Consider the following 18,162-nt stretch of genomic DNA (forward strand, 5'->3'; position numbering starts at 1 on the left):
GGTGTATTAACGTGTCGCACATTACATAGTATGGAAGCATATGTGTGCCACATCGATACTTTCATCTGTGTAGAAGATACTTTCATCTGTGTAGATGATACTTACATCTACGTAGAAGATACTTCCATCTACGAAGATGATACAATAATCTACGTAGAAGATACTTCCATCTACGAAGATGATACAATAATCTACGTAGAAGATACTTTCATCTACGTAGATGATACAATAATCTACGTAGAAGATATTTTCATCTGTGTAGATGAGTCTTACATCTACGTAGAAGATACTTCCATCTACGAAGATGATACAATAATCTACGTAGAAGATACTTTCATCTACGAAGATGATACAATAATCTACGTAGAAGATACTTTCATCTACGTAGATGATACAATAATCTACGTAGAAGATACTTTCATCTACGTAGATGATACTTTCATCCACGTAGAAGATACTTTCATCTACGAAGATGATACAATAATCTACGTAGATGATACAATAATCTACGTAGAAGATACTTCCATCTACGAAGATCATACAATAATCTACGTAGAAGATATTTTCATCTACGTAGATGATACTTTCATCTACGTAGAAGATACTTTCATCTACGTAGATGATACAATAATCTACGTAGAAGATACTTTCATCTACGTAGATGATACAATAATCTACGTTGATGACGCTTTCGTAGACGATTTGTTTGACTTTCTACTTTTCTAAACATTGCATAAAGTAAATCTTCCTTTTTCAATATGTCAAAGTTACTGGAGAACGACACACGCCAAACTCTCTTTCAACCGTAATAAAGAGAGGAGAGCACAAAATGTTCTCCAAACTACAAACAACTATAGGTCATTATTCAAACTTTTAGCGAGGTAACATATCAACTATGGCATGGTTAACGCCGGAGAAATCACTCGAATATGTTGATTGTCATGATTTCTCCATTACGGAAATTAGGTTTAAGAAATAAAACGTGTTTTGAAGGAGTGATAATCACTCAAACTATAAAAAAAACTATATCAAACAGATACTCGTCATCAACCTATGAAGCATTGAAGCACTTTATTTTAGTGCTGATAGTTTGACATTTTTAAATGATATCGGAATGTTGTAAAAATACGGAAAAGGCCAAATGAAAATAATCAACCAACACCCTCACAAACGTTTAATCAAATCAACAGTAATTAAAAAATCACCTTATATAAATATTAATGTTTGTATAAACTAGTATCCAACTAGGGTAGCAACTTCACAAGACAATATCACTGTCTGGGTAACGATACTACGATTATTATACCACATGCGGGGATTAAAGTATCTTCTACGTAGATAAAACTATCATCTACGTAGATGTAAGTATGGTGTTTAATCGGGGAAATACGGTATGCATAATGTTGTTACTGATTCCATTATAAAATAACTAAACCAACAACAGACACGTTTGACACAAAATATTTTCTGAAAATGTTAGTATCGGCTGAACCGAACAACAGCACATGTCTCGCTGCACTGGAAGACTGCCGAGTGGGACACTGTGCTGTTTATCTCACAGCAGGACCAGGAATAACTCGTCTCTGTCTGGAATTTTAGCAATACAGGTTGCTAAATTTGACAACTGGTAATCCGTGTCTGTGTAATGAGTGAATTAGCTTCCAGCATCACTGTGTGCGCTGCATCATAAATTTGTGCATGCACATCTGAAGGGGTGTCAAAGAGGGGGTGTCATCGCAGTTGCTGAGCGGTCTGCTCAGAGGCGCCATTGTCGCAATCTTTGTTCTTGTAGTAACGACTATCGCCCGGTTCTTATATGATTAAATTTGAATATTCCACTTGATTAGCCGATATCACAATGTATATCTTTATTAGAATTTTAATCGGTTAATCCATACCACGTGACGAAACAATCATGTTCAAGCTGACATAACAGAAAACTGGCCTGCAAAGGTTTGATAGAATCACGTGACTTACACTGACCTCGAATATTGACTCGTCACATGATCACAATTTACCTGATATATACACGTCAATATTGACTTCAACTTGTCCGTCTGCGAGTAGGCAATGATGAATTCACCGATCTTTCTGACAAAATTGTAATTGCAATAGAACAAAGGACCGCCAAAAAAGTGAAATTAAACACTTTTTAAGTAATTGCGATATAACAAATTCATTGATTAACCTCGAACCTGATACCTTCGATGGTTCGATTGCGTGTGGCTGCGTGTGACTGCGTGTGGCTGCGTGTGACTGCGTGTGGCTGTGTGTGACTGCGCGTGGCTGTATGTGACTGCGTGTGGCTTTGTGTGACTGCGTGTGCTGTGTGTGGCTGCGTGTGGCTGTGCGTGACTCCGTGTGGCTGTGTGTGGCTGTGCGGGGCTGTGTGTGACTGCGCGTGACTGTGTGTGTCTACGTGTGGCTGTGTGTGGCTGTGCGGGGCTGTGTGTGACTGCGCGTGACTGTGTGTGACTACGTGTGACTGTGTGTTGCTACATGTGACTGAGTGTGGCTACGTGTGACTGAGTGTTGCTACGTGTGACTGTGTGTGACTGCGTGTTGCTGCGTGTGACTGTGTGTGGCTACGTGTGACTGTATGTGATTGCGTGTTGCTACGTGTGACTGTGTGTGACTGCGTCTTGCTGCGTATGACTGCGTGTTGCTGCGTGTGGATGTGTGTGACTGCGTGTGGCTGCGCGTGGCTGTGTGTGACTGTGTTGCTGCGTGTGACTACGCATGACTGTGTGTTGCTGCGTGTGACTGTGTGTGGCTACGTGTGACTGTGTGTAACTGCGTGTGACTTACCATTTGCAATGTGAACACCAAGCAGCCCATCACCCTTACGCTGTAGTTGAACCTGAGTTCTAAGTACTGAAACAGAAGAATGAAAGGTATCACCAATCATAAGCATTCATACCTTATATATACATCGATATACTGTACTGGACAAATATCTCTCAGCAGGGTCATGGGTGACCATGCAGTCGTCGCCACAACTTGCCCGAGCAGGGTTGCGTCCCTTGGGCATGTCAGCATCCTATGACAGCGGGACTGGAATCTCAGACTCGCCTTGTTTTTTGTAGCACTGGTTTCACCGGCTAAACGTGTTAGACGTGCATCACATGCTGTTTCTTCTCCTCCTGATCGAAATACTGTTCAAATTGTAATACTGCATCTTAGAGAGAGAGAGAGAGAGAGAGAGAGTGAGTGAGTGAGTGAACAATGCCACAGATCAGAAATGCCACATAAACAATGGAATACTTAAGGACCAGATAAATACCACAACCCACGCCATCAGGGTACGCTGTCCAACAGTGTAAACATCCAATTATAATTTTATTCGGCTCTGGCAACAGACGTGGAGTACGACTTATCCCCACTGGGGAAATACACAGCCTCGGAATCCCCTAGGGGACGTAACTCTGCACAGAAAATTGTGGCACTTGACATGACCTTGCCCCTCGAATTATGAAATAACATAACATAGAGGGTGTTCTCTTCGCGCACATCCACGAACTGACAAGCTGTTTTCACATAAAACATTATATTTTGGGGAAATGTTGAACTAGAAATGATAGCTGCCAAGCTTGATGCAGGATCGCGTTTCTCCTGGCGTGACTGCTACGTCGTCTAGCCATAACATCGGGCGTCCTTGACCTTCTACATAGGTGTTCTCTAAAAGTTTGGCGCCACTGTTATACGCCGTGATGATATCAGTCACTGGATTGTCTGGTCAAGACTCGATTATTTACAGTCCACCATAAAAAAGCTGGAATATTTCTGAGTTCGGCGTTAAACTGTTTAACTGTATACTTTTGTGCAATGTGGCTGTGCATTTGTGCATTTACATAAACACAATTACTGTGGGCAGACAGTGCATTCTATTATTTGGTAAATGTTCAAATGAATGACATGCGTCGCTTTGAAAGGCGCTATATTACGTTTGTTGAAGTTGGGGTTAACCGGCCTACACAATACAATCTTTGCATCCTCTTTCTTTAATGAAGTACGGTCATTTAAACGGGTTATGAAATCTCCACCACAAGGAAGAGAAATAATTTGTCCCTTTCAGCTAAACCTAATTATAACGGTCGAGAGGCATAACATTTACAGCAGACATTTTCTTGGAAGCCAGACAAAAGGCGCACGTTGATCTGAGGCAGTTGAAAGACATTTAGTTTTGCATTCTGCAGACTGTCATCATTTCGTTTTGCAATTGAAGAGCTTAGAGCCATAAGGGCCAATGTCATGTAGAGACCATTTTGAGAAAAGTAATAAAAACCATAATCTTATGCCTGCTTATGATTTTTTTTATTCACCATCAAATTCCTAAACTGTAACACATTCTGACAGCAAAACTAAATGTTAAAAAAACATTCACAATAAGGAAATAAACTTACGTTTTTAATTTGTGTAAGGGCGGATAGGGCCAATGTCTGTATGTTGGCTCTGTATACCCTCGGGCATTTGCAAGGGATTTAACATGAGAGATTGATAAACTACTACTAAAAGTATAAACACATACTACTGAAGCTCTTTTAAATGTTTTAAACTGATGCCAACTTTTTTGAGATGGTTGACACATAATAATTTTGTTTCTAAATTTTCAAAATCTCTTGAACAGAGGCGGAAATGATAGCTTAAAGGCCCAAAAAAGTGACTTTGGCTCTTTTGGATCTTGCCTTTGGCCCTTTGATTTTTAAGAAGCTATATTTCAAACACAGTTCAATGAAAACATCCAATATTTGTTCTACAAGCAGACAAGAACGCATAGATGTTATTAATGCAATAATATGCAAAAAGGGCAAAAGCGCATTTTGGCCCCTTTTGGCTGTAAGCTCTTCAATTGGAATGGCGTAATTTGAGAGAGTTAGTTTGAAGTGTGATACACATTCTGTATAGACTGTTTGGCCTATATTCTGCTTCCCCGTCCCGTATTTGCTATTTTATATTTTTAATATAGTTTCATTATCTTCTTGGAGAACCCTTTTTTATCGTTAGATTCAAATTTCCCCAACGAATCACTACTACAATCAGTCCATCCCACATATACAATTCCACCCCATAATTCTACCCTCAGTCCCACACTTACATCCTCACCCTCACCCTCACCCCCACACATACGCCCTCACCCCAAACTTACACCCCCACTCCCACACTTACACACTCATCCCACACAAACACCCTCACCCCACACTTATACCCTCACCCCTACACTTACCTCACCCCCCCCCCCCACATATCACCGCACACTTACAGCCTCACCCCACATTTACCATCTTCCCGAGGCAAGGGAGTTAACTGACTATAAAAGTCCAGTTTCCACCCTTGCCGAACTAGGCTGGTATTATGGAGTTACATATTGGCTGGACTAACGAGTCTATGCATAGTCCAATCAAAATCGCGCACCGAAATCGAAATCCGGTTCGTAAAGTGTCATGCATAGTTCGGTCGACTGCAGGATTTGCAAAGCATGTGTACCGCTAACTCGTTGTCAACAAAAAAAATCTTTATCTTTTCCTGTTTTTAATCAAGGTGCTCACGTGATTTGATGCACTTCGCGATGTAGATCTTGATTATCGATCAGATCGTCTTGACTGGGCGCCACCGTTTTGTTTGAAGCAAATGCAAGTGATACGAGAGTGGAATCTGATTGGTCAATAGGAGAGGCATAGAAAGGACATCACTCGTAATAGTCACTGGTGGCGCTACGATCGAGCCCAGGAATTCCAGCCTTGTTCGGCAAGGGTGGAAACTGGACTTTTAAAGTCAGTTAACTCTCTTGCCTCGGGAAGATGACATTTACAGCCTCGCCCCACACTTACACCTTCACCCCCCACATACAACCCCGTCCCTACACTTACACCCTCACCCCACACATACAGCCTCACCCCACACTTCCACCCTCACCCAACACTTACACCCTCACACCCCACATACGACCCCGACCCTACACTTACACCCTCACCCCACACATACAGCCTCACCCCACACTTACACCCTCACCCCACACTTACACCCTCACACCCCACATACGACCCCGACCCTACACTTACATCCTCACCCCACACATACAGCCTCACCCCACACTTACACCCTCACACCCCACATACGACCCCGACCCTACACTTACATCCTCACCCCACACATACAGCCTCACCCCACACTTACACCCTCACCCCACACTTACACCCTCACCCCACACATACAACCCCGTCCCTACACTTACACCCTCACCCCACACATACAGTCTCACCCCACACTTACACCCTCACACCCCACATAGGACCCCAACCCGACACTTACACCCTCACCCCACACATACACCCTCACCCCACACATACATCCTCACCCCACACATACATCCTCACCCTACACTTACACCCTCACCCCACACATACATCCTCACCCCACACATACATCCTCACCCTACACTTACACCCTCACCCCACACATACATCCTCACCCCACACATACATCCTCACCCCACACTTACACCCTCACCCCACACATACATCCTCACCCCACACATACATCCTCACCCTACACTTACACCCTCACCCCATCTTTACACCCTCACCCCACACTTACACCCTCACCCCACACATACAACCCCGTCCCTACACTTACACCCTCACCCCACACTTACACCCTCACACCCCACATACGATCCCGACCCTACACTTACACCCTCACCCCACACATACATCCTCACCCCACACTTACACCCTCACCCCACACATACATCCTCACCCCACACATACATCCTCACCCCACACATACATCCTCACCCCACACTTACACCCTCACCCCACACATACATCCTCACCCCACACATACATCCTCACCCCACACTTACACCCTCACCCCACACATACATCCTCACCCAACACATACATCCTCACCCCACACTTACACCCTCACCTTACACTTACACCCTCACCCCACACATACATCCTCACCCCACACTTACACCCTCACCCCACACATACATCCTCACCCCACACATACATCCTCACCCCACACTTACACCCCCACCCCACACATACATCCTCACCCCACACATACATCCTCACCCCACACTTACACCCTCACCTTACACTTACACCCTCACCCCACACATACATCCTCACCCCACACTTACACCCTCACCCCACACTTACACCCTCACCCTACACTTACATCCTCACCCCACACATACATCCTCACCCTACACTTACACCCTCACCCCATCTTTACACCCTCACCTTACACTTACACCCTCACCCCCACACATACATCCTCACCCCCACACATACATCCTCACCCCCACACGTCGACCACCATCCCCACACTTTCCAACATCACGTTCTGGTCGGCGTCTGTACATGGATCCCTTGAACGTTCTCTACATGGGTTTCACGGTGAGGTAGCCTAGTGGTGAAAGTGTTGGCCCATCATGCCGTAAAACCTAGTTCGATTCCATGTGCATAATATGTGAAACCCATTCATCGTGTCCCCGTCGTCATATGACGGAATAGTTCTTAAAAACGGCGTCAAACAATACTCCCTCATATACTTAACGTCCCAAATACCATTACATCCCCGTTGCATCACGGGAACTCAATACAAAGCCTCAAACATCCCATTTACAAATCATGGTTAATTCATCATTTTCCCAAGTAGCACCTGACCGAGGGACACTAAATAATCTACATCGTAGTATTGATTTTTTATCAGACTGACACAAACGTCACCGATAAAAGCATTAATAGCCGTACGGAGAACAGCATTAAACTGCCCTTGGGGACCACGTGTGTAAAATCAACATTGAAACATCTGTGAGCTGTGTATCCAACCGACGACAAATCGTAATGAAACCGTTACACTCCCACCGGTGCAATCAAATAAGTCTTGTACAATATGCAGAAAGCCAGGACAGGGAAACCGCCATTTTAATCCATTCTGAGGCAGAATGGTTGCAGATGGCGACGAATGATTTACTGTCAAATAGCCAGAAGCAAACACAATGTCGGTAAACAAATCGGCGACGCACCTGCAAAGCTCTGTTTGTTTCGGCTGATGAATTGTATAATCGACATAATGAATACTACTCTTATCTACGGTCATCACTGCCCACTGCATTTAGATAACTCAATTGCACTTTACACAGTGCTCAAGTAGCAGTCTCCTGTTGTAAATTTACGAAACACTCCTGTTGAATATTAACGAAACACTCCTGTGATTGCTTTGTTATAAGTGGACTTAGTCCCACTGATTATTAAATCACTATTTATCTTGTTACAGTGGTTATGTGGTAAAGTATCGGGTTTGTTCCTCAACAAAAGGCACCGTTTAAGTCTCTACACAGGACAAATTAGTATGCTGCATCGTTTTTACCAGACACTAGTAGTAAAATCGATGCATTGATTGATTTAACTGTTCGAATCCACATTCCCATATGGCGGCCTGTGCAATTCTCGACTTGTGAACCGAAGCGTTGTCATGCAAAAGTAGAATACCACGTGTTAACATCCCACGGCGTTTCTGGCGAATAGATTTTCGCAATTATTTCATTACATTAGCATAATACTAACCATTGATTGTAGTTTTAGGGGGCATGTAATCAATCAGTAATATGCATCTTGCATCCCAAAATATGGTGGCCATTACCTTGCCAGCCGATGGTTGAGTGCGAAACTTCTTCGGAGGCAGAGAATTGGGGTGCTTCCATTCCACAGATTCCAATGTAGTTTCTGGGTCCCAGTGGTGGATCCATGTTTCATCACTTGTCACTAGACGAGAAAGAAATCCGGCTTCATCAGCAGTATAGACATCCAGGAGGTCTCGACAACTTTCAGTTCTCTGATGGTGATCTTGAGCTCTGGGTTTTCTAGGTACCCATCTTGCAGATACCTTGGACATACCATGAATAATTGTTCCAACTGATATATGGAATTCCCTAGAAAGTTCAGATACTTTCACTCGTCGGTTAGACAAAATTCTTCTTTCTACAGCAGCAATGGTTTCCGGTTGAGTGGCATCTGAAGGCCTGCCTGACCCTGGGTCATCGTCTATGGACTCCCTACCCCTTTTAAACTGTAGAGACCAGCGGCAAACTGTGGAATAGTCAGGAGCATCCTTACCCACCACCTTACACATGCGGTCACGGATTTCTTTTGCGTTGCATCCCTCCTTGGTAAGGATCTTTATTACATCGCGGTGTTCATGTTTGAGAGAATCCATGATTGTGACCACCCTTTAGTGAATGAAACAATCACATCTAACTTATTGTTGTGTCTGGAACTTGTTATGACAACTTGATGTTATGACTAGTGTCACGCCTGCCACAAATCTACATTGTTTGTGCAAACACAAATGCCCAAGTTGCAAAACTTTTTGAACGCCCCCCGTATCTTAAATACATTCATACATATTTCATTCCAAAAGGTTTAAGCTAACGTGAGACTATTAATTCCGCTTGTATATTAATTCTTCTACTCATAACACCAAGCTGTTGTCGATGACCACTTGCTTTTGTTAACATATTTAGTTCATCATCATGTATTATTTGGTTGAATGCCTTCATCAATAGAACTTGTTCTGGAGAGGTATTAACATAAGCCTTCTTGACTTGTTTTCACATCCAAATTCATTGATAAATATATGTTTAAATCACATTACAAATCGCACATATTTTACCCTATTTCGTAAAATTCCTCGTAAATTTTTAAGATGGATATTTTTTTGGACAAAATATACCGTAGGACAACCGCATATTATTTGCAATTTATCCGCAAATAAACCTTAGTTTTACACAACGTTATCGCAGAATATATACAAACTTTATCGTTATAGTTTAGAATGTGTGACGCCAATAATCCAGTAATTACAAAAGCAGGTTTGATAAATATTGGTCGGCCTTTTCAATAAAATAATAATAAATAAATATTAATGATATTATTTCTTTTTGCTTGCAATATTTTTCGCTGTTGTGCCAGCCCATGCATCAGTTCTGTCTGAGACAAGGGTGCACAACAGTTATTGTTTTCGCAACCTGAGACAATTATTTTACCAGTATTTTCTCAAACAAATCCCAGGAATAAATGCGACAAAAATCCTTTCCCTGTTCATAAGAAAAAGAGTCGATTGTACGATTCAGACTATCTTGAACAGGTGTTTATGAATCACTACCACATAATGACACCAGGTGTTCGCGAAAAGATGAGCGTATCCTACGCTTACAGTGGAACCGGTCACAAACACATGCAAAGGCAAGTCAAATGTTGACCTAAAAATCACGGGAACACCTAAGTTGTTTCAGTTGTATATTTGCGAATTGTTAACTAGTTATGTCCCGGTTGATGAAGTAGTTCCCGCTTAAATTTTGACGCGTCATGTGAATTCTCCTCATTCTGGTGATTATATTCACGACACAGAAAAATATTAAAATCATATTAATAGAAGAATGTGTAATGTGTTTACATTTATTTCACAACTCATTAACCCACAGATGGAGTATGTTAAACGTTTAAACCATGGGTAACTTACCCCATAGAAACGTTATTTTAAAAGAAACTAGAACACATTAGATATGAATATATTTAGCTTACACTCCAGCAAATTATTCCCCACCCACCGAAATTCATAAAATGTTCTTGTCAGCCTATAAATTATCCATAAGAATGTGTATCTAGCGTTGTCTACCTGTTGGTGTGTCTTTGATCCCCTACCACAGACATGGCATTGTCTGTCGTCAGCCCCGCCAATGGTAATATGTTAATCTATGTAAATGTATCGTTAATAACATTCCGGTCGTGTTGTGGAGGATGAATACTATTTTCCTTCACCCAGCGTGTCAGTGGAAGTGTCTGGGGGGAGCGAGCGAAAAACTAATAATCTTGACTTGTAAAGTGTTCCCTTTTTTTCATAAATGTTTTTTTTCTTCTTTCAACCTTTTTCTTGAATGTATTTGCAACAAACAGTCGAATCATCAATATGCATCTTAATTATTTTCGCTGGCTTTTGTGAATACCTAGTAGCATCACTTTTTGATAGTGATTCATAAACACATGCTTATGATACAGTCTGAATCGTACAGTGGACTGCTTTCAGCAGGTATTTCTAATGGTTATGGAAAAGGTTTTAGCGCTTCTATTTATACAGGTGGCAAGGGTGGCCCAGTCGTCGAAGGCGCCGCGATTCGCTGTGCAGAGTTGCGTCCCTTGGTCACGCCAGAAACCTATGATTGTGGGTTCGAATCCCGGTTCACCCAAATTATGTTTCTAGGTTTGTCAGCACCATACCTATGCTCGTGGGTTTCACCGAAGTGGTAAACGTCTGAGACATGCATCACTTCGGGCTTTCCTCCCACATTAAGCTGACACGCCGTGATATAACTGGAATAATGTTAAAAGCGGCGTTAAACCCAGCTCACTCACTCACTCTATTTACACAGCCCAAACATGTATGTGTCACTGTTTCAGTGTTTTGTGAATGTTCACGTTATTCAGTGTACATCACAAACGTTGCCACCTTGTATATACATGTCCGTATTCTAGCACTGCAGCGCACATTGCCTGACCATACAGTAACATGTGTATGTGAGACCGCCTCCGTGGTCTAGTGGTAGAGTGTCCGCCCAGAGAGTGGAAGGTCCGGGGTTCGATCCCCGACCGCGTCATACCAAAAGACGTTGTTGTTACCCTGTCTGGCGCTCGGCATTAAGGGGCTAAAACAAGGACTGGTCGGCTCGGCGTCAGTATACTGTGTCTGAGTGGGGTATTCATGTTAAACTGCGGCATGGTATCTCAGTGAGCTAGCACTATAAATCGGCATCAGTCCGGACTAGTACAAGCAGCCACACACACACACGTGCATGCACGTCGCTATATAAGTGCAATAATCTTGGACGCGTTAAACGTTAAATCCCATTTCACCTCACTTCACATGTGTATTTGGGTCTCCATTCTCCTTGCACTGTAAACTGTCCTATCGTCACATGCGTCTTTATACCAGTAACAGTGTTACACATGCATGTGTGCTTATAGCAACACAATCACACACTAATGTGTGTCTGCAGCATTCCAAGAACTATATTTCGCATCAGGGGCACACGTTCATCATTTGTCGTCATTATTATCGGATATTTATGCTAATATACCAGGAAAGCTGATAAGCCCTTATATCCCGCGTATATGTATGTGGGTGCAACACTGTCAGCGTTTATGTATGTCTACAACACCGACACACGTTTATGCTGGTTCTGCTAAACTGTCATGAGTTTCTGTACAGTATTACGTATCTGCAACACTGTCACATTTATGCATGTAACAGGCTAAAGTATGTATTTGTAACAGTGTTATACCTTTATGTGTGTGTCTGCAACATTGTCAGATATAAATGTATGTGTTTGCATCACTGTCATACGTTTAAGCATGTGTCAGTTTAATGTATGTATTTGTAACGGTGTTATACCTTTATGTGTGTGTCTGCAACACTGTCAGATATTAATGTATGTGTTTGCAGCACTGTCATACGTTTAAGCATGTGTCAGTTTAATGTATGTATTTGTAAGTGTCATACGTTTATGTGTGTGTCTGCAACACCGTCAGATATTAATGTATGTGTTTGCATCACTGCCATACGTTTATGCATGTGTCAGTTTAATGTATGTATTTGTAAGTGTCATACGTTTATGTGTGTGTCTGCAACACTGTCAGATATCAATGTATGTGTTTGCATCACTGCCATACGTTTATGCATGTGTCAGTTTAATGTATGTATTTGTAACGGTGTTATACCTTTATGTGTGTATCTGCAACACTGTCAGATATTAATGTATGTGTTTGCATCACTGCCATACGTTTATGCATGTGTCAGTTTAATGTATGTATTTGTAAGCGTCATACGTTTATGTGTGTGTCTGCAACACCGTCAGATATTAATGTATGTGTTTGCATCACTGCCATACGTTTATGCATGTGTCAGTTTAATGTATGTATTTGTAAGCGTCATACGTTTATGTGTGTGTCTGCAACACCGTCAGATATTAATGTATGTGTTTGCAGCACTGCCATACGTTTATGCATGTGTCAGTTTAATGTATGTGTTTGTAAAGGTGTTATACCTTCACGTGTTTGTCTGCAACACTGCCAGATATTAAGTATTTGCAATGCTGTCAGACCTTTATGCATGTGTCAGTTGTGACCCGTGAAGATTCCGGGGTAGAATAGGTCTTCAGCAACCCATGCTTGCCGTAAAAGGCGACTACGCTTGTCGTAAGAGGCAACTAACGGGATCGGGTGGTCAGGCTCGCTGACTTGGTTGATGCATGTCATCGATCCCAATTGCGTGGATCGATGCTCATGATATTAATCACTGGTTTGTCTGGTTCAGACTCGATTATTTACAGACCGCCGTCATATAGCTGGAATATTGCTGAGTGCGGCGTAAAACAACAAACCAACCAACCAAATTAATGTATGTACTTGTAACAGTGTCATACCTGTATGCATGTGTCTGCAACACTGTCAGACAATAAGTATGCGTTTGCAATATTGTCATTATTCTGTGTATGTATTTGTAACACTGTCATGCGTTTATGTACACTGTCAGACATTTATGTATCTGTAGCATTGCATTATGTTTATGTATATCAGCAACACTGTCACACGTGTATACATGTGTCTGCAACACAGTCACACGTTTATGTATGTGTCTGCATCACTGGCACATGTTTAAGCGTGTGTCTGAACCCGACGAACTTTGGAGCGATCTATCTTAATAAGAATGCTATGCACTTAATCGAAGCTGGATTGTGATATCCTCCACCTGCTCGTAATTAGGCGGTCGATAAATCGGCTGTTTTATCAACACCGTGTTATTGTAATTTGAGACTCCTGATTTATCGCCACTGTACAATTATAACTCAGATCCTAGTGCTCAAATCCGCGACAAGTTGACACAACTCATCCGCGCGGGTACGTACTGCTAGTTGTTGGGTATTTATCAAGTTCCTTCTCTGCTCTAGTTACGTGCTGAGGGCAGCAAGCAGGCTCTTGACAACAGTCGACATTTTTCTTTCTCTCTTTTTAAGCTGGGTGATGTTTTTTTAACAAAGGTTTGCCTTTTGAAACCACAGTTTAACCGGGGATTATATGTGTTTGTGTACTTAACACCTGAGGTCCCCCAGATGCTCGGGCAGGTCAGGGGGTATGTAACAATTACCATGGAACAGAAACATATTGACATATACGCAGGCGTACTCTCAACGAGGGCACGAGGCTAGCCTAGTGGTTGAAGCTTTTGCTCGTCTCATCGACGACCTGGGTTCGATTCTCTAAATGGGTTGGAATTAGACAAACTTGTTTTTTTCACCATTATATAGATATAATATTGCTAAACGTGATTGCTACAGTATTATATGTCTTATATCGTAATGGCTACCGTATATTTCGTATACTAGTATTTTGGTGGTTAACGTGATGTAGATCTTATATCGTGATGGCAGCCGTGTTTGTATATCGTATGATGGCTACCGCCGTACATAAAGAGTAAAGTATACTCATACTCGCTAGATACCGGTTTTGTGAAACGCGCGGATGTTCCAGGGTGTCTGACCTAGGGAGATGATTTGTATCGATACTGTTTAGTTAGAGCCATCTGAAAGTTTTGTAGTGCACGTTCACCCATAAACAAACACTTGCCACAAAATATGTTTCGAATGGGACACTGATACGGCACACCCACAATATCCAACCCCACAAGTCGAGATATGGGTACGAATAGTGTAAACTGCTTCATTCAGCCACGCTGAACGTTTTGAAATGAACATTGAAAGTCGAAAGTGGTCGGGTGCATCGAGGTCATAGGCACTGATCAAGAGACCCCACTCTATCTGTAGTCTGTATGTACATGGAAAATGGATGTAGCTGGATTGTTTATAACGTATGTAGTACATATACGTATATCTAAATATCTGACTACCGTGGTATATCTTATAGTGTGATGGCTACCGTGATATATATCTGATATCGCGATGGCTACCGTGATATATATCTTATTCTGTGATGACTACCGTGATATATATCTTAGTGTGTGATGGCTACCGTGATATATATCTCATATCGTGATGGCTACCGTGATATATATCTTATATTGTGATGGCTACCGTGATATATATTTCATATCGTGATGGCTACCGTGATATATATCTTATATTGTGATGACTACCGTGACAATATTTTTTGTTTGATGGCTACCGTGATATCTGTCTTATACTGTGAAGACTACCGTGATATATATTTCATTGTGTTATGGCTACCGTGATATATGTCTTATACTGTGATGACTACCATGACTACTGTGATATATATTTTTGCTTAATGGCTACCGTGATATATGTCTTATACTGTGATGACTACCGTGATATATATTTTATTGTGTGATGGTTACCGTGATATATATTTCATCGTGTGACGGCTACCGTGATATATATCTGATATTGTGATGACTACCGTGATATATATTTCATTGTGTGATGGCTACCGTGATATATATCTTATATTGTGATGACTACCGTGATATATATTTCATTGTGTGATGGCTACCGTGATATATATCTTATATTAAGATGGCTGCCTTGATAGTGAGATCAAGACAGTGAATCCTAGTTTACATTATGATGGTAAATGAACTTTATCTTATATTGTCAGGGGTACCATGAGGTCAGGTAGATATCGTGATGGTTATCTCATCGTGATCTAATAATATCACGACACTAATACATGGCTTAATGGTGAAGCGAATGGAGTAAGGCCGTCGTACCGCGGTACTAAGAAAATAAATAACATATAGAGTGCTACATTCCAGGTGTTGTGGCGTATGTCATTACCCCAGAAGCGAAGACAAGGATGAGAATAGGTGCCTCATCATTCACTTGTAACCACGTAGCTCCTGTCAGTAACAGCGGCTTTCTACGTGTGAGTGAGTGAGTATGGTTTTACGCCGCTCTTAGCAATATTCCAGCAATATCAAGGCGGGGGACACCAGAAATAGGCTTCACACATTGTACCCATGTCGGGAATCGAACCCGGGTCTTCGGCGTGACGAGCGAAAGCTTTAACCTCTGGGCTACCCGACCGCCCCTTTTTACGTGTACTTAACATAGATATTAACACAGGTATTGATATATACAGCCATTAGCTTAATGAACCACAGACCGACTTAGTGGATAGTGGATTTTGCGTCTGCCCGGAGAGCGGACGGTCGGTGGTTCGATCTCCGGACGCGTCATACCAAAAGACGTTAAAAGATGGTACATGTTGTTACCGTACCTCACGCTAGGCATTATGGGGACAAAACAAGGCTCGGAGTCAGTATAATGTGTCTGAGTAGGCTATCCAGTGGGATAGTACTATGAAACCGGCATTAGTCCGGACTAGTACAAGCAGCCACACATACACACTCGTTCATTGACGTTTCTATACCGGTGCAATAATCTTGAACGTAACGTCACCTCACCTCATCCTCTCTGAAACCAAAGTTCCAACGACGTATCACTCACTGCTTTAGTTTGACATACATTAAGCCTCTGGGCCCCGTTCAACAAAGAGATCGTAGCGCGACGACTGTCGTAAGTCTATGTTAAAGTATGGGAGTTACGATCATCTTAGCGCTACGATCGCTTTGTGGAACAGGGCCCTGGACGTTTATAATTAGGTTTAGCTGAAGTGGACTTATTCGTTCTACTCCTTGTAGTGGAGATTTGATCACCCGTTTTAGTCACCGTACTTCATAAAAGAAAGAGAATATTTCCTGCAAAGATTTTATTGTGGAAACCGGTTAACCCAAAATTTAACAAACGTATTAAGGCACCTTTCAAAGCGACGTATGTCATTCATTAGAAAATAACAACTTATAATGCAGTGTATATTGTTTTTTGTAAATTTTTATTAAACAATTGCAAAACGAAATGATGACAGTGTGCAGAATGCAAAACAAAAAGTCTTTCAACTGCCTCAGATCAACGTGCGCCTTTTGTCTGGCTTCCAAGAAAATGTCTGCTGTAAATGTTAAGCCTCTCGACCGTTATAATTAGGTTTAGCTGAAAGGGACTTATTCTTTCTCTTCCTTGTGGTGGAGATTTGATAACCCGTTTAAATGACCGTACTTCATTATAGAAAGAGAATGCAGAGATTGTATTGTGTAGGCCGGTTAACCCCAACTTCAACAAACGTAATATAGCGCCTTTCAAAGCGACGCATGTCATTCATTGGAACATTTACCAAATAAAACAATGTACATGTATACTGTCTGCCCACAGTAATCGAGTCTGGACCAGAAAATGCAGTGATTGGTGTCATAAGGTTCGATCCACGCGATTGGGAAACGATGACATGCATGAACCAAGTCAGCGAGCCGACCACCCGATCCCATTAGTTGCCTATTACGGCAAACATGGGATGCTAAACATAAATTCTAACAAGGATCTCCACGGGTAAGGTTATACTGTATTACATATATTTCAGAATTAGAAATTGGCACTATTCCTGTAGATCTTGCAAACTGCCCAACAGTTAAGGTATTATAAGGACTTGTAGTAATTTGCCATTTTAAAGTGTTATGCCATATGTTATCATTGTAAGGACTATTGGATTAAAAATGTTAGTTTCTATCACGGTGAATGATTTTGTGGAATAAAGATTGACTGACTGACTGACTGACTGACTGACAGATTGCTTGCTTGCTTGCTTGCTTGATTGATTGATTGATCGGAACAGGTTAACATATCTAGCTACCAATGTATTAAACGTGATTAAAATGACAGGTCAGCAAGGTTGAAACAACAGAGATTCTGTAAGGGGTAACCAATAGAGATACGTCTTAACTATAGATAATAGTGTCAATTGTAACATTTATCACTTAAACAACTTTAACACTTTTCAGTCCAAAAATAAAGATAGGTCTTGTATATCGCCATCACGCGAAGAACGGCATGCGTTGCTCGGAACGTGGCCAACAATGAAGAGGGCAATACATTTCTTATTTAGGGGAAAACATAAGTGTAAATGCTGGCAATAGGGATTCAGTAATAGTTAACCGAAATGAATGCTGAAAATAGCTGATGTTTACGTATTTCTGGAGGCAATAAAATTTATCAAAACTCAGCTAAATATG

General features: G+C 41.7%; 1 protein-coding gene across 1 annotated transcript in view; it reads right to left on the reverse strand.

The window, feature by feature from the left end:
* Positions 1–18,162, reverse strand: part of LOC139454364 (sodium-coupled monocarboxylate transporter 1-like) — a 48,635-nt gene that overhangs the window by 20,666 nt on the left and 9,807 nt on the right. The window contains exon 2 of the mRNA XM_071236012.1: positions 2,809–2,874. Coding sequence (XP_071092113.1) covers positions 2,809–2,874 — 66 coding nt within the window. The remainder of the gene's footprint in view (positions 1–2,808; positions 2,875–18,162) is intronic.

This window comes from Haliotis cracherodii, unplaced genomic scaffold (assembly GCF_022045235.1).
Source record: "Haliotis cracherodii isolate W230 unplaced genomic scaffold, xgHalCrac1.p SCAF_10, whole genome shotgun sequence".
Classification (NCBI taxonomy): Eukaryota; Metazoa; Mollusca; class Gastropoda; order Lepetellida; family Haliotidae; genus Haliotis; species Haliotis cracherodii.